General features: G+C 38.5%; 1 protein-coding gene across 2 annotated transcripts; it reads right to left on the minus strand.

Annotated features, from left to right (window-relative positions):
• Positions 1 to 1,496: 1,496 nt before the first annotated feature.
• LOC127617815 (eukaryotic translation initiation factor 3 subunit A-like) lies at positions 1,497 to 23,810 on the minus strand. 2 transcript variants are annotated; one of them, XM_052089908.1, is made up of 22 exons: positions 23,647 to 23,810; positions 21,727 to 21,917; positions 21,379 to 21,515; positions 20,890 to 21,053; positions 17,961 to 18,160; positions 15,103 to 15,311; positions 14,726 to 14,897; positions 14,412 to 14,516; positions 13,963 to 14,061; positions 13,723 to 13,839; positions 12,891 to 13,076; positions 12,460 to 12,807; positions 11,900 to 12,004; positions 10,726 to 10,839; positions 10,251 to 10,373; positions 9,870 to 10,023; positions 8,335 to 8,516; positions 6,675 to 6,754; positions 6,011 to 6,549; positions 3,553 to 3,685; positions 3,157 to 3,311; positions 1,497 to 2,190 (listed from the first exon to the last, which is right to left on the minus strand). In XM_052089908.1, the coding sequence occupies exons 1-22, from the start codon at positions 23,693 to 23,695 to the stop codon at positions 2,000 to 2,002; spliced, it is 3,753 nt and encodes a 1,250-aa protein (XP_051945868.1). In that variant the 5' UTR covers positions 23,696 to 23,810; the 3' UTR covers positions 1,497 to 1,999. The 2 variants fall into 2 exon arrangements, with proteins under 2 accessions (XP_051945868.1, XP_051945867.1); XM_052089907.1 differs by having other exon boundaries at positions 1,498 to 2,190; positions 5,996 to 6,549.
• Between the last annotated feature and the right edge of the window lie 3,533 nt (positions 23,811 to 27,343).

The raw sequence follows: 27,343 nt of genomic DNA on the forward strand, positions 1-27,343 counted from the left end.
TTTATCGAGGATTACCTCCCATCAACTGTGCGTGTGGTCCTCCTGCCACAATATATACCCAAGGAGAACATGACGTCAATTTGACATTTTGTGTACGGTCTAAAACTGTCTTCAAACATAACAGTAGCCTACTCTACTAGAGATGTTAAAGATGGTATTATACAAATGCTTTTTGTGTAGATGGTCAGATAAAAGCAGGCCAAAGTTTTGTGACAAACTCATACTAGACTCTTGAATAGTCAATTATTCACTAAAACTTAATCGACCATCAATCAGGAGGACCAACATCAGTGTACTAAAGCTTTAGTTTTCTATTTTTAATTACAGCATGCATGATTACAATATAGGGGATCCAGTCAATTGCTCTTGGTTCAGTTATGAAGAGAGGTCTGGAGCTTCAGAAGAAGTGAAAGATTTAAGTGACCCCCTAGTGGCCATTAAGAAACCACTGACAAGCCCAGGCATGAGGAAGACTGCTCAAACTGATTCTTGTCCCAAACAGTAGCAACACCTTACAATGAAGTTCAATTGGTTAACATTACTAAATACATTGGGTATCATTATTCATGAACAATATATATTTTACACCATTTCTTAATCTTGGTTAATGTTAATTTATGATTATTCTTTTCACTGATAGTTCATAATGCATTAATGTAAGCGTATACAACTTTTAATGGAAAACTGTTTATCTAGAAGTTGACAATAACATTAACCAAGATTGATAAGGGATGAAAAAATATTGTTCATAGTTCATGTTAACTAAAGTTATAAACTAATGTTAAAGGGATAGTTCACCCAAACATGAAACTTCTCTCATTATTTACTCACCCTCAAACCACCCAAGATGTGTAAGACTTATTCCTGCAGAACACAAATGAAGATTTTTAGAAGAATATTTCAGCTCTGTAGGTCTTCACAATCTAAGTGAATGTGTACAAAACTTAGAAGCACCAGAAAGCACACGAAGGCAGCGTAAAAGTAATCCACTTGACTCCCATGGTTTAATCCATATCGTTAGAAGTGATATGATTGGTGAGTGAGAAACATTAATATTTAGGTCCTTTTTTATTATAAATTCTCCGTGCTTATAACGTAGCAATATGCACGAATCATGTGAATTGTCAAAAACAAAAGAATGTGAAAGTAGTGATTGATAGTAAACTTAAACATTGATATATTTCTGACCCACACTATCATATCACTTCTGAAGATATAGCCTATATTTAACCACTGGAGTCATATCAATTACTTTTGTTTCCTGCGATTTTTGGAGCTTCAAAATTTTGGTACCCATTCACTTGCATTGTATGGACTTACAGAGCTGAAATATTCTTCAAAAATTCTTTGTGTTCAGCAGAAGAGTGAAAGTAAAACACATCTAGGATGGCATGAGGGTGTTAATGATGAGAGAATTTTCATTTTTGGGTGAACAATCCCTTTAAGGATACCCAAAAAGTGATACCCAAAAAGTTTCATTTAGAACACAAAAACAAGTCTTCAGCTATATGAACATAACTTAAATTCCAGTTTGAGCAAACAACTTTATTAATAATGATTTTTTCATATTTCTAGAGGGCATACAACCACAGGATAGGTAGCAACTACAGCTTGGACACATCTGTAGGGATAAACTGCTGATTTCATCTCAAATCCTCACCACAATACCTCTGAAGTTATGTTTGTAATAAAGTTTATGTTTTTGAACTTGATATCATCTGCAACCAAAGGAAAAAACCAACATAATTTTCTGAGACCAATTTAATCGTCTAAGCATGCATAACAAAAAGGAATTAGCTACTTTTCAATGGAAGTTGAAGTTTTTAAAAAGAGATCATAAATATAAATTGCCATGTTAGAAAACCTGTTGCAAGTTTTGTGAATCTAAGGTAAAGCTGTATGTATTCCATGTTAATGTAAGCAGCGAGCGACCTTGCAGCTCTTGTTGATTAGAGAACACATCAAGGCTTAGTACGACATCAAGCAAAAATGTGATGATTTAGCGTCGGACAGTGGTCCAGCCATCATCATCGGTCTCATTCTTGGTCCGGGGCTGGACTTCCTTATCTTTGTCAGAACGCCAGGAGCTCTTTTCACCACCCTCACGGTCTCGGTCACGTGGTCTGGGAGGACCATCTCTTTCATCCTTGCGCTCCTCCCGTCGGTCATCACCACGGCGCCATGAACCGCCTGCGAGTTAAAAAATAAAACATAAGAACATTTCCCTTAAATGTGCACTCAGTAAGTTTTTAATTTTCAACCCTTCTTTGACCCAGAGGTCTTAGACTTCATACTACATCCTATCTGTGTGTATGCATAAAGAGTTGGTTGGTCTATTGCTTTGTTACATTTCATCTATTCTTTTCCCCCCAATCTCATAAAACACAAAAATAAATTGACATGCATAGATTCAATACTAAATAAAAATTCAGACAGTGGTGGTTTGTACTGGTGCGCATGCCTACCACAAGCTCTCTCCCAGTATTTGCGGCAACATGGCTTGGATACATTTTGGTTTGTGGTGGCTGTGGCCATGTGATAATGGTCAGCGCTTGAGTTTGCTGGTTTTTAGACGTACCTTTATGTTTATATATTGTAAAGCTCCTTTAAGCACTGGAAAAGCACTCAATACTTTAAACACTATCATTACTATTAGTAACTCTGTAAACTCTGATCATGTGATATCAACTATTCATAATTTTCCCACATGTTTGTTTGTGATTTAATGCTATGCCAGCTTCCGTGGCTATTTTCATGGTGAAAAACAAGTGAAAATACAATAAAAAGTTATGGGTGATTAAAAACATATGAGGTTTTAAGACTTTTCTTCACTAAAAACATTTTTTTTTCTTTACAACTGTCATTAGAACTATTCCTTTCTGTGTTCAATTTTTAATGAGGAACAGTACACCTTTAAAGCTGAAGTGTGTAGTTTCTGCAGCCCTAGTGCCATTAAATGGAATTGCAAAAATAAACTTCGTTTTCAAACAGAGTTCCAAATATACCAGACAATATGTTCCAGACAACCGCTTCAGTTTCTGTCTGCTGCAGCGTGATCACACCGGTTTGATCATATGCCTCTGAGCCCAGCCTTGCGTTATCACACCAATTTGATTGTACTTGTAAAAGGGCTAAGGCAGATCACATTACTCTGACCTTCATTCTGTTCTTTGAGAGGTCCTCTGTGGTCACGGTCATCTCTGCGGTCTCTAATGTCACGACGGTCACCACGATCCAAGTCTTCACGACGAGAATCTCGCCAACTGCTGGTCTCCTCAGCACCACCTCTTCTCCATCCACCCCCCTCTTCCCTGTACATGCATATACATTCACATCTTTTAACAACTGCTAGCAGACTGAGCCCAGCTTCCCAGGAAATAAGTAGATTTTAAGGTCCTGCAAATGCTGAGAGTGAATCTGTTTGTATGTGTACATAATACATTTTCCAGTCTAATGTAGACATTATGATACCAAGGCCACCTTAATTCCGTAAAACAGGTTCGACATTTTTTTCCTACAGGGTACATTTAAAAAAAAAAATGATATGTTCACCTGGGAGAGCGACGATCTCTAAATCGATCACCCTCGTGACGGTCATCATCTTCACGCTCACCACCATCACGACCACCATCACGAGGAGGTCCCCAGCTTTCCTCTCGAGCCTTCTCTCGCTCTCTCCATCCGCCTATAAGGGTTGCATGGGGTAACATGCAAGATCAAAAAGACAAATGCAAATGAGTCTGTCCTTGAAACATTGACTTTTTAACTTTAGTTGAAAATTGTAAAAATAAACAATTTTTACAATTTTCAAAAAATAGTTGGAAATTGTAAATATCACAAACTACTTAAAAGGTCTGTAAAAGGTAACAATGGAAAGGAGGCAGCCAGAACCGGCTTGACAATATAAATAATATTTTAATGTAAAACGAAAACCAAAAGACACAAAAACACACATAGGACGGACAACTGCCCGTAAACATTCTCTCTCTGTTGCACCACCCTCCACAGTCGGCCTTGATCCCTCTTGGAGGCTTGAATAGCCTGATAAGGGGCCGGGTGTGTAAAATCATGACCCGGCCCCACCCTCCGCCCTGTCACAAGGTCATATCAGTTGTTTTCGAAAATGTACACATTTGTACCAAAAAAACAATTTTTATGGCCATTTTCCACCCCAGGGTTCATAAAGGCATCATTGAATGAAAATCAAGGATTTTCAAGGAATTTTTCCAGCATCTTCTCTTAGCCACACACACACACACAAAATAAAAAAATATAAAAGTGCCACCATATTCATTTATTTAATTATAAAACTAAATGTCATTTAAAAAAAGTTTTTGAAATTGATGACTTGGACCAAATAATAAAGAAAAGCAGCCAAATAAGTGCCCAGCATAGATGGGAATTCCTTCAATACTGTTTAAAAAGCATCCCAGGGTAATCCTCGAGAAGTTGGCAGAGAAAATGTCAAGAGTAGATGTCTGCAAATTCTAGGCAAAGGGTGACTACTCTGAAGTTTTTATTTATTTTGGATTTTGTTTAGTCACAACATAATTTCCATAGTTCCATTTATGTTATTCCACAGTTTTGATGACTTTACTATAATACTAAAATGTGGGAAAAAAAGAAAAGTTACAATTAAGAATGTGTGTTTCAAAACTTTTGACCGGTAGTGTTTATCAAACACACTGATCAGCCACAACATTAAAACCACCTGCCTAATATTGTGTAGGTCCCCTTCGTGCCATCAAAACAGCCCCAACTCACATCTCAAGAGTAGCATTCTGAGATTATATTCTTCTCACCACAATTGTACAGAGCGGTTACTCTGAGTTACCGTAGACTTCGTCAGTTCTAACCAGTCTGGTCATTCTCTGTTGACCTCTCTCATCAACAAGACGTTTTCATCCGCAGAACTGCCGCTCACTGGATGTTTTTGGCACCGTTCTGTGTAAATTCTAGAGATTGTTGTGTGTGAAAATCCCAGGAGATCAGCAGTTACAGAAATACTCAAACCAGCCCATCTGGCACCAACAATCATCCATGCGATTAGCTAATAAGCCAATCATCTGGCAGTAGTGCAGTGCATAAAATCATGCAAATATGGGTAAGGAGCTTCAGTTAATGTTCACATAAACCATCAGAATGGGGAAAGAATGTGATCTCAATGATTTGGACCGTAGTATGATTGTTGGTGCCAGATGGGCTGGTTTGAGTATTTCTAAAACAATTAAAGAACTGACTGTTAACTTGTTGCCTAATATATCCCACCCCTTGACAGGTGCCATTGTACAGGATAATCATTGTTATTCACTTCACCTGTCAGTGGTATTAATGTTGTGGCTGATTTTTAAAGAAAAGGAGGGACCAGTCAAAATAATTTTTTGCGGTAATCAATATTATGCCACAAATGCAGTCGATTGAGCTTAACTTGTATCGAACCCAGCATATTCCATTAAGGCTTCTAAGTAAACACCCTCTTTGCATGTGAAATGAGCCCCAGCTTTACTGTACTTCCACTCAAATTGTGAGCAACAGGTTTGTTATTGAGTCCAATAAAGTGTCTAATTGTTCCATCGCTCAGTAACATACTCTTCTCAAAGTCTGCATTAGATTTTGACTGCTTCACAAAACAATCTGCCCCAAAATGTGCCACACAAACTGAAGGTCAGACTGAAATAATCAGGTTTAAAGAAAACCGTAAGCTGCCCTTTTCCAATACAGTTATCATTTGGATGGACATGCAGAGCAGCTGGTGCTGCCAAAATTTTACTCTCCCACTTAAAATTTGTTCTTCTGTTTTTAGCAATATTAGTATCTATCCTGCTTTCCCTATAGTAAATCACCGTTACTGGGGGGTTAAATGTGGGCAGTTTCCGCCCTTGTGTCAAATGTACTGTCCGGCATCAAAAAGTTACAGTATGTTTAAATAGTACAATGCACTCTAATATCAAAACATCAGGAAAATGAGGTTGTTCAGAATAAGATATGCAATTACCAGACAAGCTCACACCTGGTCTCCCCAGAGGCTTCCAAGGTCTAGCATCATCTCCACGACGTGGGCCAGACTCATCCATACCTCTGCGGGATCCCCTCTCATCATCTCCTAATCTACGGGGGCCCCAGTCGTCATCTGCCCCACGTCGAGGTCCTCTGGGTTCATCCAAGCCTCGATGGGGGCCACGGTCCTCATCAAAGCCTCTTCTCGGACCACGGTCCTCATCAAAGCCTCTTCTCAGACCACGGTTATCATCACCTCGTCTGGGGCCACGGTCTTCGTCCATTCCACGCCTTGGTCCACGGTCATCATCAACTCTTCTGTGACTTCGGTCATCATCAAAGCCCCGTCTGGGCCCGCGATCATCATCAAAGGCCCGTCTAGGTCCACGGTCATCGTCACCTCCTCGTGGACCTTGTTCTTCATCAAAGCCATGGCGGAGTCCTCTGTCATCTGAACCACCACGGCGAGAACTGTCTCCTCCTCTTTTGAAGGACGTTTCTCGGTCATGGTCTTCCTTGTCATTGTCTTCACGCCCTTCCTGACGCCACTCCCTAGGAAAGAAATAAAACGTAAAATAAAATCTGACAACATCTTGCTAATTCAAGACTCATCATCTTTCTTTCTTTTTACCTTATTTGTTGTTCTGCCTCATGTTAGTTAGTTTGAAAACACCTACCTGTCAGCAACAGGACGTCGCCACTCTGATTCTCCTTCACCACGCTTCCTCCAGCCGCCTTCCTCCCGTTCACCCCATTCCTGGAGAGAAAACGATAAAATTTGTTCAAATTCAGTCATCACCTGGTGAAAGGAATAGTTCACCCAAAAATGAAATTCTCTTAAAATGTACTCACCCTCATTCAGGGGCATGTCCAGGGAGTGGCCTGGGGTGGCACAGGCTACCCCTGGAATCTGATTGGCCACCCCAGGTGCCACCCCGTTATCTTAAACTAATATCATCAACCTTTCGTTTATTGGTGCAATTCAGTCTTAAACCTGAGCGGCAGTAATGCGCCAGAGTATTGTCTAGCCTGCCAAAAACCCAGAGAAAGTTTTTGATTTTGAGCAGGCAGTTATCGTTGAGTACCAGCTGCCAATAGCTCAACAGAAGAAGAAGAGCATTTGGTCAACCACACGTCAAGAAGTCTCCTGGATTCCGGGCTACATATGTTACGCCTAGTCACAAGTCGCTACTTACATGTCGCTCTTGAAAGATGTGAGTAGGATTGATAAACGTACTGTGCCAGCGGTAAAAAAACGTTTTAGCTGTTGTAAGCTAAAACGTTTCCCCCCATCTTTTTTGATTTCCATGATGCTTGCTAGCATACCTGTCATCATTGTTTGGTTATTGTCAACGATGCTAACTCTAGCTATGTAATTAGTTATTTAACAAGTCATGTTACAGTGTTGAAATAAGATTTGCTGGTTTGTTAGGAGAGCCTTTTTATGTTGTTGTTCTAAAGTAAGCTAATGTGAGTTCTGGTCTCTCTGCTGGTAATATTAATACAGTGTCTGTTCTTCTAAACAACTACGTATGTAGCATATTTGAAGTTTTGCACAATTTTGTCAAGAAAATATTTTGTCCACACAGGCTCATTTATTTGAATTTGTTTGTTGGCACATTATACTGTTACTGTATATTTGAATGTGCCTTGCTTTCTTTTGTATGTAGCCTACTATTGGAAGTACAATTTCTTTAAGTAAAGTTTGGATGACTTATATTACATTTGTATGGTGCCACTCTGTTGTGTTGTGATTGGTAGGTCTATTTATCTTTTAAATTAAACTTTAGTCACAGGAATGTCAGACAATGTTATGTTATTAATTAAAGTAGATATGGGCAGTGTAGGCAAATAGTAAAGTAATGCTATTCAAAGTCAAACGTGTGTGTGTGTGCGTGTGCTCACACTTCAAGCCACCCCTGCATAAGTCAGTGCCCCACTTGTGCCACCCCAGTCAAAAAAGTCTGGACACGCCAATGCCCTCATTCCATCCCATATGTGAATGAGTTTATTCTTCAGAATACAAAAAAGATTTTTAGAAGAATATTTCAGCTCTGCAGGTGCATAACATGCATGTGACTAAATATTGATCTATTCCTTAAACAAACATAGTGTGTGCTTCAGAGTACATTATTTAATCCTATGTATTACTTTTATGATGGCTATATGTGCTTTTTGGTGCTTCAAATATTTGGCACCCATTCACTTGCATTTTATGGACCTACAGAGCTGAAATATTCTTCTAAAAATTATATGAGGGTGAGCAATTGATGAGAGGATTCAAAATTTTGGGTGAACTAATTCTTTAACACAGAAAGGTAGGCTCATCCGAGTTACCTTGCTGGGTTTTTCTTCTGGTGCCTTCTTTTCCTCCTCCCTACGACGTTCACGCTCCTCAATTTCCTGTTGTCGGGCACGCTGCTTTCTTTCCTGTTCCTCCAGCTTGCGCAAACGCTCCTGGTATTCACGTTCTTCCTCCTCTCTTTGTTCCTGTTCTATGCGCTCCCGCTCCTCCCGCTCTGAAACACACATAAATCAAAGACAGTCAGAACACAAGCTAATACTTATCATGGCACATATGAATAAAAGATTTAGCAATAGTGCCTTTCAGGTAGTCCAAAAACTAACAAACAAAATGAAACAAGGGAAAATGTGCAACAGTTGGAAAAACAGAAAAAATATATGTAAAAAATACATAATAAAATAACCAGTTTAAAAAGATATGCAAAACATGAACTGAGATATGAAAATTAGGGGTGGGAATCACAAAGTTACAGGCGATTCGATATTATATCGATATCAAGGTCATGATACGATACAACTGCAATCCTTTATTTTTGTTGTGTTGTGATTCAAAACTTGTATATATTTTGATAAGTTACTCACTGTTTCTAGTTATTCTTCAAAGGACTTCAGAGAACTTTTACCAAATCAACAAATGCATTTGTTATATTAATATAAACGTGTCTGAAATTATTTGAATATAAAAATTTCTTTGTGAACAAGCAATACTTACCCCTCAAAGAGGTGTTTTCATATTTTACCTTTAAACAAAAAAGCAGCTTTCTGAAAGGTGAACAATGTTTTTTTAAGTACACAAAGCATCCAGTATATAATATGCATTTACATTGGATAGAAGATATTTTTCATCATCCAAATATATGGAACCTTTTGAATGACACATTATAAACTTTAAGATGCTATGTGAATTAAAACTAAACTTAATTAACACCTTATTTAACACCTTAAAATGGTTTGTTTCCAACTCCATAACAGACATTGTCATCAAGCTCAAAATTATTTAAGGAATCTTTATGAAAATCTGAAGCAAACATGGTCAGTTTGTTTCCTTATATCTAACACCATTCTAACGGAGCATATAGGCACATTATTTTGGCGCAGTGGATCCCCCATGCTAGTAGGTCTGTGATGGTTTGCGCTGCATATTTAGTGCGTGTTAAGTGCCAAACTTGAGATAAATATACAGTTTTCAGTGCAGGAAAAACTACGGTCAAGCCAAATGCTGCCAAACTCTGGATTTGAAAGTGGAAGGCAGATTTTGAATAGTCTCCAATGCATCCATGCTGTAAACAACTTTTCTATGTTGTGGGTGACGTATGAAGGTGACGTCTGAAGAGTTCAGTTCTGTCTCAGCGGTAAAGCATGTTAGTTGTGACATATAATGGACTGTTGTTCAAGTACTAGATCGAATTGTTTAGAGAAATACATTTCCCATGACCATTGAATTAATGTGGAAAAATGTAAATATCGATTATTAGTGTATCATTAGTGTATACATATCGATTTTTTCCCACACCTCTAATGAACGAAGATTGTTTTTAATTGCGAGTTGAAGAACAGCGGATATTAACCTTTTTTGAGCTGTTCTTCATGAATTCTCTGAGCATCCTCTTCTTTCTGGCGATAGAAGGCATTTTGTCTGTCCTCTTTGCGCTGCTTCTTCCGATCCTCAAGACGCTTCTTCCTCTCCTCAACTAAACGTTCTTGGAACTGCTTGAGTTTTTCCTGGGAACATGAGAGTTGTTCAAAGTATAGAGACAGAAGAGTGAAAAATACTAAAAATGAAGTTTTATGATTATTTAAATTATGGATCTACTTTTTTCTACTACTAATTAAAAGGAGGGAATCTTCTATATTTTTCAAAATAACCACTGAAAGCAAATAAATATAAAACTGTAAAATATTAACTCTGAATAAATTATACTTGAAATAAAATATGGAGTTTTGTTTACCTCATAGATGAAGCTTCGAGCAGCTTTTATTTTGGACAGGAAGTTCTCCTTGTCCTCCACCATCCTGGACATTCTCTGTTTGTGTTCTAGTGCCTTCTCACGCTCAATTTTCATATTGCTGATCTGAGCAACAGATGAGCACAACTCTTAGCTCAATCAGCACTAAACAACATGGCATAACAGCAAGGATTCAACAAGGTTCAATTATACATTCTTCAAATTTGGGTGATGCTGATAGACTTCATTGAATCAAACCAGAAAATGAAGGATAATGCATTGAGAAACACAATAAAAGAGAGTTTTTCATGCCTCTGCCTCCTCACCTCACAATTGAAATTCATTCACTGTAACTGTGGTTTGATGTATGTTGAAAAATTTGGAGATATTTTTATTTATTTAGTTTTTACATGGACCAGAGGGCAAAACAAATCACATCATGTAATTCTGATAAGTGAAAGCAGCATGTGATTATTACCCTCTCTTCCTCTTGCAGCTCCCATAACTCCATGTCTTTGACGCGCTGCTCCTCAAAGGCTTTCTTGATCAGAGGAATCTCTTCAAGGCGCTTGGCCCTCTCAAAGTAGTCGATCTGGAAGAAAAATATGCATGAATACATCACTTCAGAGTAATAATTGCCTCTTAGGTACTTGATTGCATTGTGTATTTTATCTTTGAATTAAAACAGTTTTCCAACACTTTAACAATAATTAATTTTCTAAAATGGAAAGATTTACGGTTTCATAACCGTCTTCTGTTTTTGAACAAGTCATCATGTTCTCCTGTTTATGATCAAATGCACCGCGAGATGATGCAATCGGCACCATCTAAACAGAACAGCCAAAACAAATACACTTGGAATACCTAGCTGCTTCATGTTTGGAGCGTGTCAGTGGTCGGCCAACATACATGCTCGCTTTGGTGCCGTTCTGGACTGTAGTCCATTCTGAAGTGTGATTTCAATCTTATCATGTCCATTATCCGACACACAGAGAATAAGCAATGGAACAACCCTCCCTCATACACCGCATGTTTGGAGCAAGACTAGGACAACTGCAGACTAGGACAACTCGCGTTTTCCCGTTAACAACAAACATCATAAGTGCCAATATGTTTTCAGTGATGTGCAACCTGCACATATCTTTTCACATCTCAAAAAATGTGTTTTGGCTCCTCAAATGCAATGAGGTCACACGCGTTTTTTATCTGCTCGGTTGGTGCATGCACACCATGACTGCTATGAGACGCCGGGCAGATTTCTTCATAAATTTAAACCAATAAAGATGTCTTTATATTCATTCAGACTTGAGTTATACAAATGCAGGTATCTCCTGACCTCCTCACACGTGCACTCTTTCTGTGCATATCTACCGTTTTTGTTTGACCTTCGACGACGATTGCTAGCGTTTCTTTGTGACAGCAACGGCTCAAATATGAGTATTGCTACCTTGTGGATCAACTAATTCATGCAATAATTCCAGGTGCGTCCAAAGACACACATTTAGAAAAATCAGGCTGCACGCGGTCAGTGCTCAAGCACTTTGCTGATGATGAGATTTGCGTTACGAAATCTGTGCGTGAATGCTGAATATTCGCATCTGATCAAAGTATACTTTGGGCTCAAGTGAACAAATAGGTAAGGGAATCTGTACCTTCTTTTCTTGGTTCTTCAGACGCTCCTGAAGCTCTTTCTTTTCCTTTTCAAGTTGTTCAACCTGTTTGGCCATGATGAAGTCAGGGTCCAGTTCCTCCAGATCCTACAACATTCAATAAAAAAATGTAACACTCAATGAAAAGGTAAGGATCTTAGATCCATGTTTTAGGTTACAGTTAAATGGAGATGCATTTTTTAAAAAGCAACCTGCAGTTTACTAATAGCAGGGTCAGTCTCTCGGGATTAACCTGGCTATGTGCTGCTCTATCAAAATACTTTTATTTTGATGAGGTGGAGAGGTGGGTTCGCAGTAACTCTCCAGGTCCTGAAAGCCTATTCTACATCTACAAAGCCAAAATGCCTAAAATAAATCTTATATCTACACCATATGGACCAGCTTCTCAGATTAAAATCTAATAATGGAGGAATGCGGAAGATTCATCAGTTTACTTCAGTACCAGGTGTCATTTTTCTATTAAATCTGTCTTGTGTGTTCTAGGCTGACTGACAACTTTCCTGACAAACACAGCGCTGTCATCTTTCTGTTCTCCGCTGTACCTCAATATCAATGTCTTTGAAGGCCTTGGCTCCCAGCTCAGTTTTCTTGATCTGCTCCAGTCGCTCACGCACGGTCTTCTTCTTGATCTGCTCGTGTTCTTGCATGATGCGCTCCTTTTCTCGCTCTTTGGCCTCCTGTCTGAGACGCTCCTCCTCGGCCTTGCGCACCTTCTGAAGCTCTGCCTCACGCTGCTCGAGCTCCTCTTTCTCCCTCTGGATGTTGAGGCTCTCAAGACGCTCCTTGCGCTCCTCAATAGTTTGTCGGCGTGCAAGGATGCGCTGATGCTCCTTGCGGGCATTCTTTAAGTAGGCTGTCATGGCCTGTTGACTCTGTTCCTCTTGTTCTTGCTGTGGGTGAGGTTGGAGTTGATAGTGATTAAAAGTGACAAATAAAACAGACCAGATGGGAGAAAATTGAATTACTCTCTTACCAGTATGGAGGCAGGTTTTATGACTTGGATGGCTTTAGCCAAGGAGGAAGACATGGCAGTGAGCTGATTCCTTATCTGTTCAGAAGGCATGTTCTGTAGGAATGGACCTACAGGGGCATCCTCTTTAGTCGAGTAGTTCAAATCGGAGCCAAACCTCAGAGTGCGAGATGTATGATCAATGCGCACCTTTAGGTTAAAAGAATGTAAAGTGACAGTTACTACAATTTATCCATTTAATTAAAACAAACAAAATAAAAGAGATGCTTTACTGCCTTAAACAGGTATAGGATGTAAGAGGTATGAATATGAATATGTTTTGAGAGATTACTACTGCATTAGAGACTTGGTGTGAAAGATATACACTAAACTTGCTTGTTAAGAAATATATAGACATCAGGAATTGTTTCAATGACTACTGTATTTTCCAGAAATAAAGTCGCACATGAATATTAAGTCGCTCCTGGTCAAAATCACATTGTTGAGGTGAAAAATAAAAACAGATAAGTCACATCTGTATATAGGTCGCAATGACAGAGGTTGCACGTGGTAGGCACTAAGACCCGGAAGTCATTCAGCAGCATGTCAAACGAGCCCCGTGGAAATTCCCTCAGGATTTACGCATGGTACCACAGTGTTTTCAATGTTTTTTTAATGGAGACAATCTGCTTTAAGTAATCATCTATAACAGTTTTTTAATAAAAATGTTTGTGTTTCATGAAAACTATGTGACAAATCTGTAGCAACTATGCTGTGCACAAATAAACAGCATTGATGGATAAAAGAAAAACACATATGCCAGAAGATACGGTAAAACTGTATTTGTGTGTTGTACCTGCAGGTCACAGTGACGTGCTGCATCCACAATGGAGCGCTCCAGTTGGAACGTATCAACAAATGGTACTAGAGATGCCAACCTGCTGAACTCAATGCTCTGGTAGATCTGAGCCACCTGACAAATTAAAACCCAGACACATGCAATGAACACAAGGCTGAAGAATTGCAAGGCACATATGCATGAGAAGTGGCATGCATAGATTTTTTTGTGGATATGGTCTCTCAATATTGGACCAACCTGTTGAAGCAGTCTGAGGATGGTGTTGTTCTGCAAATGAGGAACATAATGCTGCAGGTCTGATTCCTTCTCAGCTTGGTCTCTAATCCAGTTCAGCACCTGAGCAGCAGCAGAATCATATAAACATTAGGAGACTATGTCTTAAGTGTGATTTGACAGAGAAACAAAATTAACATAGACAACTAGGTGCCAAAATGCACTAATAAGGGCATCACTTTCACCGTGGCAATTAAGATCAAGAAAGTTTGTCACTTAAAAGTATTTATATGATTCAAGAATATCATGTGGTAAATAGTTTATAGCTCAATATATTTATAAATGTAATAAGCTCAGAAAAAGCATGAACAATCATCCAAATTCCATATTTTAATACTGATGCAGCCAAATATCACCTTCATTATGGCACAAAGGCAATTACCGGTAGGCATTATGTAACAAGTATCACTCACCTTAGTCACTCTTCCACAAAGTTTAAGAGGGTGGAAGTCTACCTCCAACCAGTTGTACAGCTCTTTGACTTCAGGAACAATATACTGAAGCAGGTTGAACCTCACCTATGATGCCACAATACAAAAGCTCAAAGGGTCAAGCGTAGCAGAAATTTTATTTTAAAACAAGGTATAATACAAAAGCTCTTGACAACCAAGAGATGCATTATTTTCAATCTTTTCAGTACCTGCCTGCCACACATCTACCAAATTCCAAGACACTACAAAAGTGTCAATGGGATTTCGTAGTGACCCATGGAAAAACAGGCTATTACCATGTCATTGATGAGACTCTGGCGGGTGGGTGGTGACTGTAGGCCAAGTAGTGTTGCCAGTCTGCGGTGCTTCTCCACAATGATACCATCCATGTCCAACAGACGTGCAATATCAGTGCGTTCGGGGGTGATGGGTATACAAAGAGTGGCCAAGAGCACTCGAGTGGACATTCTGGGGGAAAGGAGTGCACACATGGGAATTAAAACATCTGAAGTGTCTCAACTGAAATGTGATGACAGGTCTAAAAGGTTAGATTTTTTCAGAAGATGGCTACCCTATTGTAAAAAGACAGCAAAACGATTCCACAATGGATTCCAATAAGAAAAAGAAAAATCAATCTCCATTAAGATGATAATCCCTCCTAATTAAAGCTCACCTTTGCATCTCTTCCTGGGTGAGATTCTTGCGCATTTCCCTAGAGAGGTGATAGAGTCTATGCAGGGTAGAGGCATGGAATAAGGCATTCCCAGACTTCCAGAATACAGTGGACACCTTATTATAGTAGTTGGCCATTAGTTGGGGCTTAGGGGGTTTCTTTGAGAGGGCAAACAATCCATGTATGTCTTCAACAGCTTTGAATGCTTCCTGTGAGGAATACAAAACATGTAAGCAACCAGTGTAATTTTCAAGTCAAAGCTCTGGTAATAAACACATTGTAAGCAATATGTAGTGCAAAAAGTCAAACAACTGTACAGCTGTGGCCAAAAGTATTGGCAGTGACATATATTTTTTAAGTTTGCTGCTTCAGTATTTGTAGATAATTTTTTCACATGTTTCTATGGTATACTTGAAAACAATGATAAGCATTTCATGAGTTTTAAAGGCTTTTATTGGCAAAAAATTTATGCAAAGAGTCAGTATTTACAGTGTTGGCCCTTGTTCTTCATAACCTCTGCAATTCGCTCTGGCATGCTGGATATCAGCTTCTGGGCCAAATCCTGACTGACGGTGATCCCTTCTTGCCTTATTAGTGTTTAGAGTAAATCACAATTTGTGGGCTTCTGCTTGCCCACTCACCATTTGAGGATTGACCACAAGTTCTCTATGGGATTAAGATCCAGGTAGTTGCCTGGCCACGGATCCAAAATTTAAATGCAATGATCTCAGAGCCACTTCATTATTAGATTAGATTAGATACAACTTTATTGTCATTGTGCAAAATACCAGTACAGAGCCAATGAAATGCAGTTAGCATCTAACCAGAAGTGTAAATAGCAACATGTATATATAAAAATATGTAAGAATATACAATATGTTTTTTTTTTTTAGTTCAAAGTTATGCTGTAGAGAAGCAGAGACCAGCTCAATGCAAATGTCTATTACACAGTACAAGGTGCAAATGAAGAAGCATAAACTGAAGGTGCATTGTACAGAATGAGGTATAAATATGTAAATATATGTATATGGCCGGTGGCCATAACAGTGCAAGCAGCATCAGGAGGTAGAAGTTATGTGCAAAAAAAACCAAATAAAAAATATGTAGTTCGGGTGGGATGTAGCGCCTGAGCTTAGATTTCAGTAGGCTGACAGCTGAGGGAAAGAATCCGTTCCTGAGTCTGATGGAGGTCTGATTTTGTATCCACTGCGGTGTTTGTGAAGTGAAGTTTGATGTCCAATAGTGTGTGGTGGCTGTATGAAGTTAGTGCAGATTTGTGACGAACAAATAATAACTCATTTGCAAAAACTGGAGAGACGCTGAGCCTCGCGTTGTGCACACGCCGCCCTTACGTCAAGTCAAGCCAATTTTATTTGTATAGCGCCTTTCACAACACACATCGTTTCAAAGCAGCTTTACAGAAGATCAAGCATTAACAGACGATAAAACTAATGTATATAATGTCGATGAATCATCATTGTGTAATTAGATAAAATACGATTATTATATATGAAAATGACGTATCCATACGTATCCATGTTATCACTCTTGCCTTGTGACATGGTGCTCAATCATGCTGGAAAATGCACAGATCATCACCAAATTGCTCCTGAATCATTGGGAGAAGTTACTCTTGCAGGACATTTTGATACCGTACTTTATTCATGGCAGTGTTTTTGGTTAGAATTGTGAGAGAGCCCACTCCCTTGGATGAAAAGCAACCCCACACATGGATGGTCTCAGGATGCTTCACTGTTGGCACGACACAGGATTCATGGTAGCTTTCACCTTTTCTTCTCCGCACAATTTTCCTGATGTCCCAAACAGTCTGAAGGGGGATTAATCAGAGAAAATAACTTTGCACCAGTCTTCTGCGGTCCAATCCTTGTACTTCCTGCAGAATTTCAGTCTGTCCTTGATGTTTTCTTGGAGAGAAGTGGCTTCTTTGATGCCCTTCTCGACACCAGGCCATTGTACAAAAGTCTTCGCCTCACTGTGCGTGCAGATGCACTCACACCAACCTGCTGCCAATATTGAGCATGCACTGCACTGGTGGTGACACGATTCACCACCAGTGACTCCTCAGGAGGAGATGGCCCTGGCGCTTGCTGGACACACTGGGATATCCTGAAGCCTTTTTCGCTGCAGTTGAACCTCACTCCTTGAAGTTCTTGATGATCCGGTAAATGGTTCTTTCAGGTGCAATATTCTTTGCAGCAATTTCCTTGCCTGTGAGGCCATTTTAATGCAAAGCGATGATGGCTGCATATCTTTCTTTAGAGGTAACCATTGCGAACAATAACAATGATAGGAAGCACTTCTTCCCTCCTTTTATAGCAATCAGTCTGCTCTTATAATCCAATCAGAATGATAGAGTGATTTCACCTGACTAGTACTCATTCACACTTTCCCAGGTGCTGCTGATATGATTAGTGAAATGATGTTGCTGGTCATTTTGTGCCAGGGCCAAAAAAACTGAAATTTGGGTTTTTGTGATAAAGTAATTTTTTTGGCCAATTAAGCTTTTTGCAATTATTGAAAATGCATCTGATAACTTTGCACAATAATCTAGAAACAATGTTAATCAACACCACAACTACTGAATCAGAAAATTTTGCGAAACACAAAATGTGTCACTGCCAATACATTTGGCCAGAGCTGTACAACCTAATGGTATATTATTTTTTTGTAATTTTACGGGATTAACATTGATATGTTCTTTGTTTGCATGAAAGGCACTTTTGCATTAAAATGAAGGTTAAGACGTGCTATAGAAATCTGAACTGAAAATAAAGACATTTGTATATAACGGTCTAAACAATATTCTAAGCAGAGTGCCTCGCATTGAGTATCGAGACCTGCCACAGCTCCATGCTAATAGCGCTATCCAACTGGACCAGGCGTGTCTCAAGATGCATGGACTGGCTCTCAGGGTTGTTCATGTTGATGGCAGTGCTCTGGTTGTGATGTCGCTGTATTTGCCCCAGATGCATTCGCAGGTTGTCACACAGCTTACGGAACTCTGCTTTACGGATGTACTGCAGGCAAAACTTAAACGCTGTGAGAGAAATTGGAAATTTACCATGAACTTGTGGACAATCAAAGAACTTTATAGTTTAGGTACAATGAGTTAATCCTTAAATGGCTAAAAGCATTGTAATAAACATAAAACACTTCATCCCCTTGCTAATCTATACTACCTTAAAGGAATATTACAGGTTCAATACAATCGACAGCATTTGTGGCATAATGTTGATTACAAGAAATATTTATTTTGTCTCGTCCCTCCCTTCAATAAACAAAATAAATAAAAACCTGAGGTTACAGTGAGGCACTTACAATGGAAGTGAATGTGGCCAATATTTTAAGGGTTTAAAAAGGCAGAAATGTGAAGCTGATAATTTTATAAATTTTACAAAGCACTGACTTTAATTCTTCTGTTATAACGCATGTATTATTTGAGCTGTAAAGATTTTTAAATCAGAATTTTTTGTCGTTTTAGGGTTTGTGGGCATTACATTGTCAAGGCAACAAAGTGGTAAAACTGGCTTTAACTTTACACAGAAAGGTTGGTAAGTGATTTTATCACATTAAAATAATGTTTACACACATATTGTTTATGTCTTGTGGCTAAAATTTTGAAACAGTGAGTATTTTAACCCCCATTCACTTCCATTGTAAGTGACAAATTAGGGATGCACCGATACCACTTTTTCTCTTCCGATCCGATCCGATATCTGAAATCTCAGCATCGGCTGCTCCTGATCTCATTTTCTTATTGTGTGGAACTAATTGGGGATCCTCTTTTAAATGGAAAGAAACAATACTTCCAACTACACATTATTTCAGTATACATGTAAAAGAAAATTTGTATTGTTAACTAGTCTACTGGATAATGTAGCAGCAAAATTAACAGTAATTCCAGTCCAAGTCTTGAGTAGAAAAGAAGCAAATATCTTTCAAATATTTCAACTTGTATCTGGACTATAAAGGATCTCTTCTTTGTTCAATTTAGTTAAGATAACAGTTCACTTTTTATTCAGTTATTTTTTGGAACCCATTCAACTTAAAACATTTTATAAATTGTAAACAAATACTAATGATGACAATAATAATAATAATGATAATAAATTGACTTAATTTTATATACAACAGTAATATATTTAAAAAGTGCACTTTTAAACCCTCACGCTTTTATTTTGACATTCTGAACTCTCCAGGAATTCCTATAAGTGTGTCTGTTTGTAGGCAAGTTCACAGTAGTTTAATTTGCTTCTTATTCAAATTCTGGTAAAATGCATATTATAAGTGAACTATTGAGCATCTACATCTGAGATGTTGTTCATGAGTAGCGCTCAAATATTTAGGCTCACCAGTCTGTGCGTCGTGCTTATGTGTGTGTGTGTCAGAGCAGCGTCATTCACTAATGCTCTATCGCTGTGGGTGGATACTATATTTACTTATTAAACACAGAATTTTGTGATTCACAGAGCAATCACATGTCTTCAAGTGGCTTTGAATAAAATGCTGAAATACTTTGTGTTTTTATGGTTCTTTTATGTCACTTTTGGAGCTTGACTGTAACAAACATGACTAACACAGAGTCGACGCAAAATATGCGCGTCGATTCGTCGGATCCAAAACAAAGATGGCGGCGCCGGCGAGTAGTAGTAACACGAGTGGCTCCTCAGACTATCAGAAGTGCAAGGCGGCATGCACTCGTTCCTCTAAAGTATGGGAATTCTTTAATTTAAAAGGAAACAATTCCGTGATATGTCGTCTTTGCAAAATGGAGATGGCCTTCCATTCTAGCACCACGGCAATGCACCAGCATCTGAAGAGGCCACCGGGAGCAGCTGCAGATGACAGAGCACTGTAAGTTTTTTTTTCAACTCCCCACTTTGCACTTCGATGTTGGAGTAGGCTATAATACGTTGTCGACACCTAAAGTTTTAAGCTATAGCTATTAATAATGCGCTTATAGCTATGAATGAATGTCGTGAAAAATACATAGAGGACACTGACAACGGCTGACAGACAGGTCCAAGCAGGTAACATTTAATAAAGTCTCAACTTTCAAATTTGGTCATTCAAAGAAAATTAAACCATAAATAGGCCTACTATTTTGTGGCTCTTTAATGTGTCATGACAGATTGCCTCAGTTAAAGCTGCTCGTGAACCGATCATCTTTTCCTTGGTTAATTTATAGCATCAAATAGGCTAAACATGAATGTAGCCTACATCAGAAGGACTGTTGTTTTAACCGCGGAAAGATGTCAGTACAGTAGCCTACAAGCCATTATTCAAATTCAAATCTACCGACGTTAATCTTCTCTCTCCTGACTACTTTGTCAGACAAAAATGGCGTATTATGATTGATTGATCAGATCGCCAGTCAATCAAACTCCCGGCTGTTTTTTGGTTTTTTTTACATTTTATACACCCCCACCCCCGATGAAACCGGTATTACCGGCGTTGTCACAAGTCGATTAATCGAATCAAAATCGAATCGGACTGAAAAATGAATCGTTAGATTAATCGATGCATCGAAAAATAAATCGCTAGATTAATCGTTTAAAAAATAATCGTTTATCCCAGCCCTAACACAGAGTAACGGATTTTGATCGGGCTTGTTGGACCGATACCCGATCAATCTAAAAGCTTCAGTATCAGAGCCGATACCGATCCAGTAATCGGATCGGTGCATCCCTAATCAGTATTATATTACTTTTCTTGCTAAAACTCACACAAACAGATGTCTTTGCATTACACGGAGTCAACACTAACCTTGTTGAGCAATGTCATGGTAAAGGCGCTCTACTTTAGAGTTATTCCTTAGCAGATCCAGGCACTGGCGGTACGACTCCCACAGGAACTTGACCCAAGGGGTGAGAAGTAGTCTGTCAGTGCGGTCTTGAGTGTCTTCACCACTGACTGCGCTCAACAGAACACTGAGAAACACAAAGATAAAACTTTCAGTGCTTTATATTATGACATATTTTAACACATGTGGAATACAATCGTCTGGATGGAATCATTTACTCCATTATTTGCTTTTGAGGCTGGATGTTGGCTGGATGTTTCTAATGAATAAAACTATATTGAACACAAATGTCTTGTCTGTGACTCTGAATCTATAGAGAAAGAGTGCAATTAGTCACACTGAATACATGCTAATAAAACTTTTAAAAGCCTCTTTTAAAAAGGACATTACAGACTTCACTAGGGAGGAGTATGAACTCATCAGCAACTGTATAGGCATCCAGGGTCTGGTACCTCTCTGGGGTCTGAATGTTGTCCAGATCCTCAATGTCCAGCACCATCTGCTGAGACTCCCCTTTCGCAGTCTCAGTCTTCTCTTCTGCAAGTTTGAGGTAAGCACGGACCACATCTTCCAGAGATTTGATATTCACCTGAAGGACAGGAAGTCAGTTAATTGATTGTTGTCTTGGCTGTTCTGATTAAGACAGAATTTTGAGACTAGCTCTACAATAAAATGTTCACTGGAAAATAAGAAAGTTTGCAGAGATTGTATGAATAATTTATAAAAACCACTGACTCAAAGTCCAAAACATTAAAAGTTCATTTTATTAGACTGTGGGTAAAAATAAAATGGGGCCAAACCTGTTGACATATGTTCTTGTACTGATACAATCCCTCCTTTGCCAAGTGGCTCTTGCGAAGGTCCACGCAGAGCTCCAGGTACTTGAGCATAATAGGCTCGTGTATTTTCTGCCATGTTCTGTGTTTTTTGCTCTTGATGACATCGTAGAGCACATCCAAAGCTGGCTGCTTTTTACCAACTTCAAGAAACTCTGAAAAATAGAAAAAAAAAACCTGTCATGGGACTGTCAATGTATGTCTAATATGACATATGCTGCAACCAGCTGGGAACAAATCAGTAACATTTTGCTGCAGTCTTTACCAGAGCATACCTTACAAAGCACATATCCCTAAAACTCCACTTCCAACGCCATATAAAATTAGGTAAGCAAAGAAAAGAATGTAACACTCAATATGCTAAATCAGGTGGCAGGTCTGTATTGTTAGCATTCGAAGAAGCACATTCTTTGCAGTGTATCCCATTAATTACCTAGATTCTGGCAGCCCGCCACAGTTTCATAATGAATCGAAAATATATTAACATAAAAGATCTCTAATGAGAAACAACTCACTGCTCTTGACTGGGTAACTTTAGTAGCTTTAAAAAGCATTAATGTTTAATTTTCATACAGTGCAGTTGTAGTTTTATGTTGCATTTCATTCTGAATGTTTACTTGAATACTTGAAACTGCGGTTCAATTTTTTAAAGCTGTTAAAAAAAGAATTTTGATAAAATGTTATTGTTTTTCTATTATTTTTAATCTATTTCTATTCATTACAGTTTTTATTGTTATTTTATTACTGTTTGTGCTAGTTTTGAATAATTACTTAAGAACTAGAAACCATTCTTCCATAATTAACATATTAGTTAATGTTATTATTTTTGTTGTGGTATTAAAGCTGGTATTGAGAGTCGTCAGATTTCACTACAGACTACTGACTTTTCGGTATTGTGATAATGAATAGACTTTATTGTACATGGTAGATCTTGCTGCAATAACATGATTAAAAAGTAGATCTCAGTCTATTGAAGTGTGAGTGCACCTACTGTTAATGGTGGTGATGGAGGCTTTTCTTTATTTGACAACCATAGGTAACAAAATTATTATCATATGACAATAGCCTCCTCCACTACCAGTGCGGTTTACATTTCTGTTGCAGATCATTTAGCTTATTGTATAGGTACACTATTAGGTTAGACATCGGTTATAATTTTAGAAAAATATGCAACATAAACTTTGGCATGTTACTTGAGCATGTAACTTAAATGTCCTTTTTTTCTCTCCGGACAAGAGAATGACCAATTTACTAGACCTGAGGACAAGCACATGACAGTGCTTAATATCCAGACCTGGCTCAAATGTATGCTCTAGTCAAAAAATGTTTTGACCATTTGTGAACTGCATTAAACTCTGTCTCGTTTATAATTTATTGTGACTTTTTTGCCATGTCGTGATTTATATCTATACAACCAATGTGTTTATGATTAAATTACTACAAGACCACAGATTTCTTCAATGATCTAATCTCTTATTTAACTTTAAAATGTACAACATTTTCTTCCGGAGGACAATGCCCACAGATCCTCCTGAGTGTCTGAGGTCCACCCACTAACTATGCTTTTCAAAAACAAGTCTGGTGAAGTATAGTCGTATAGCTTTTTCAGCGGAGTTTAAAAATCCTCAAACTAAGATGCCACAAATTGTCATGACCAAACTTGCTGAATTAAGTAGTACATAGTAGCTTGCTAACATGGTTGATAGCATAAACAAACATGCGGATATGAAGTGTAGCAACATGCATGTCACAAACAAGCACGCGCGCGCGCGGCCTGCAGGAGCGCCTGTGAGGAGCATGGGTACTACACCACGCGCCATGTCTGGCTAACAGCTAGGAACAGAACTACAGTCCATTGCACCGCCAGTTACAATATTTACTCACCGTTTGCTCGTTTAAGAGCATTCTCTGGTCTCTGAAAGTAGGCTGGCATTGTTGCGGCTCGCTAGCAGGCGATTTCGAGACAATCTTGACTATTTTATTGACTCAGCCTATCCATAAGCGCAGTGACTTCACGCCGCGCAAGCAAAAAAGGACTAGCGCACGTGAATTGCCGCTGCGCCGGAAAGGAAGACTAGAGTTCCCGTATGTGCGCGGACGCCCTTCCTCTCTGCTCTCACCTACAGGCTACAGCAGCAACAACAAATTAATTAATTTAAAATAAAGAAAACTGACTAATATTTTGTAAGGTTCCTTTAAACATAGTATGATTAAATTGATCATCTGTGTCTCAAAGGCTTTATTTGTACAAAAACTTTGCGTCTTTTGTGTCCCTTATTAACATGTGAGAAAACAAGGAGTTTTACAATGCATTATTGATGCCAACTTTCATTGTGCATACCGAAAGAATAAAGAAAATGACGTGCATACCTAAAGAAAAAAGTGCATCCTTCATCAAATACAGTACATACTGTGACCATACACTGCCTCAGACGCAGAGCCATAATTTTTTACAATAAATAGCTCATGCCATCCTACAACGTATTACAACCATTATTCTAAACACCAAGCACAATAATCCATTTGAAAAAATACATACATTTCAAACTCAGCCATATACTTTCAGCATACTTTTTGGATGTGAACTCTGCCAAGACAAGTAAATATTTCCTTTTTTCCCCTTATCTTCGTATTTTGTCAGTAGGGCATAATCTTAAAACGTTTAATCTGTTACAATTTTCTATAGTTAATTTTTGTTAATCCTTAATGAAGGCATAGTAATTAGCTACATTTATTTTCTGTTGTTATATTGTGTATTTTAACAAATGAAGTCCTGTTTAAGGATAATATACCAGAAAACAGTTAGAGGTGTACTCAGCGACTTATGTGTTTATGACGTCTTGGACGACACTTAGTGGTGTGGATGCAGCATCATTCAAACAAGTTTTCAGTTACTGATGCCATTGTAGAAATTCAATGTTCACAGTAAGTCATTATTAATTTAATCTATTAGTGAAATAAAATCAAATAAGAAGATGGGTGAGATTAAGCGAGTAGTTTCCGACTGCTCATGTTTTCCTAACATGGCAGCCTCCATGAGAGGACCCACTCTGTGTAGAATAAAACAGCTTTTATAAGGTTACTGATATGACTGGAGTCTTCATCTCATGTGAGTGCTCATGATTTAATTTCAAAATTCCAAGTTATTCTTTAGGAAAAAAAGGTTTTTATTGATCAAGAGAGAAAAAAATACAATGGGTGAAAGGTGCCACCCTGCGTGGTTCCTGGCAGGTTACTCAGCCTTACAGGCTCCATATGGTTAGGATTAGGGCGGGGGCGGGGTTAGGACAACTACTGCCTCCCAGGAACAAACAGAGGCACCTGTGTACAACAGGCCTTCAAAGCGATAGTTCACTCAAAAATTCTCTCATTATTTACTCCCCTTCATATCATAGGCTGTGCTGCACATAGTTCTTGTGCGTTTGAAATGCCAAAGCAACCCTGTTCCTGGAAGCCCCCCAACACTACACATTTTGGATATCTTCCAAATCAGACACACTTGATTTAACTCATCAACTTGTTAGTGGAGACTCTAAGACCGGAAATGGGTGTGTCAGAAAAGGGAGATATACAAAATGTGCCGTGTTGGGGAGCCTCCAGGAACTGGGTTGGAACCACTGATTCAGAGTTACTTTTTTAATTAAAGAATTTACTTAAATATTTATATTTTTTTGCACCAAAAGTGATTGCATCACTTTAGAAGACATTTATTTAACAGCTGGTGTTGTATGGATGACGTTTATGCTGACTGTCTGGGATTTTTGGAGCTTCAAAAGAGAAATGTCCATTCACTTGCATTTCAAGGACCTGCTGAGATATTTTCTTAAAATGTGTTCAGGTGAAGAAATAAAGTCATACACACATGGGATATCACAAATGTTTAGAAAATAGTGAGACATTTTTCATTTTTGGGTAAACTATCCCTTTAAAGGTTGGCTGTTGCCTTCTGGCCGATATAAAAGTGTGGTTCACTCAATCAAACCACTAAAACAGTTGTTGTTGTTGTTGTTTTTTTTTTTTTAAATGACCAACTGGTATTTCCAAATCGTCTTTCTAAAAACTTCTACTTATCACTGGGATCTCTTGTTCTGTGTGTGGATCATTTTCTGAAATCTCACTTTTCTACTTTTCTCTGTACTGTTTCAGGTGCTGATATAAATTTGTTGTGTTGCCACGTGATGTAGCAACTTTAATTTTGCACAGTACCTCTCTCTGCTCAGTGTCGGTTATCAAAATATAGCCATATAACCAGGGTTTTTCGTGGCTCAAAATGAGGTGGAGGTGGTACCATGCTGATCAAAAAAGTGACGTTAAAAACATGTAAACATTGGCTTTACATTAATACACTCCTAATGACCTGGCAACTGAATACTAGTGTTAATTTTGTCATTTTGTTTTTTTATTTAATCTTAGTCTTAATCCTGTGTCAAATGTCCTTCTTAGTTTTTATCATATTTAGTCAACCTTATCCTATTTTTTTTTGTGTCAAATTTTAGTTGACAAAGTCTGGGCTTTTTAATGTAGTTTTAGTCAATGAAAACTGTTAACATTTTAGTCATATTTTAGTAACATTTAGTCATATTGATATTTTAGTCACTGAATACTGTAAACATTTTAGCCATAATAGTATTATTGATAAGCATTTGTCAATCTTGGCTATCCAAAACCAATATATATATATATATATATATATATATATATATATATACACACACACACACTTTATTGTTGTTGTCATTTTAGTGTTATTTTTCACATATGATTGATCTTATTTACATTTATGCATTTGGCAGACACTTTTATCCAAAGTAACTTACAGTGCACTTATTACAGGGACAATCCCCCCAGAGCAACCTGGAGTTAAGTGCCTTGCTCAAGGACACAATGGTGGTGGCCATGTGGCTTGAACCAACGACCTTCTGATTACCAGTTATGTGCTTTAGCCCACTACACCACCACCACTCACTCAGCACTCACACCACATCTTATCATGATGATCTCATGAGGATGACGTTGTGAGCTGGGGTGAGAGACGAGCGTCTCTGTGTTAGAGCGCGCATCAGCCGGCGGAACTTTAAATCTCTCCCGGTCTCAAATCCCGCTCAGATTGGGTCTCTTCCGCGACTGGTTGAAGCAGCTCTGTCCGCACAGACAATGACGGTTTTGGAGTTTGTGCTTATTTACATGGCATGCTCCCATATTATTTGAAGCTTAATTAAGGATGAAATAAAGATATATCGCCAAGCTGTGAGCTGTGCTTCTGTCAGACACTCGAGCTGCAGCGCTCCTCTAGTCTCGTGTGTCATCGTTACAGACTGGTCATCTTTTTATTAGCGGTGTAGAAAATGGGCAAATGGCTCTCAGAGAGAATGGGCTGTCACATCCACACATGCACTTATTTATTTCATAAAATTGCAGCATTTTGCCGTCATATAATCGCACAGGCTGACATCACGATTGCGATATGATTAATTGTGCAGCACTAGTTTAGTCATTGATTTGGTAAGGATGTCTTTTTTAATGTCTTATTTATATTTAAAAAACAAATGGTTAGGTTTAGTCATTGATTTGGTAAGGATGT

Source organism: Xyrauchen texanus, chromosome 24 (assembly GCF_025860055.1).
Source record: "Xyrauchen texanus isolate HMW12.3.18 chromosome 24, RBS_HiC_50CHRs, whole genome shotgun sequence".
In the NCBI taxonomy this organism is placed as follows: Eukaryota; Metazoa; Chordata; class Actinopteri; order Cypriniformes; family Catostomidae; genus Xyrauchen; species Xyrauchen texanus.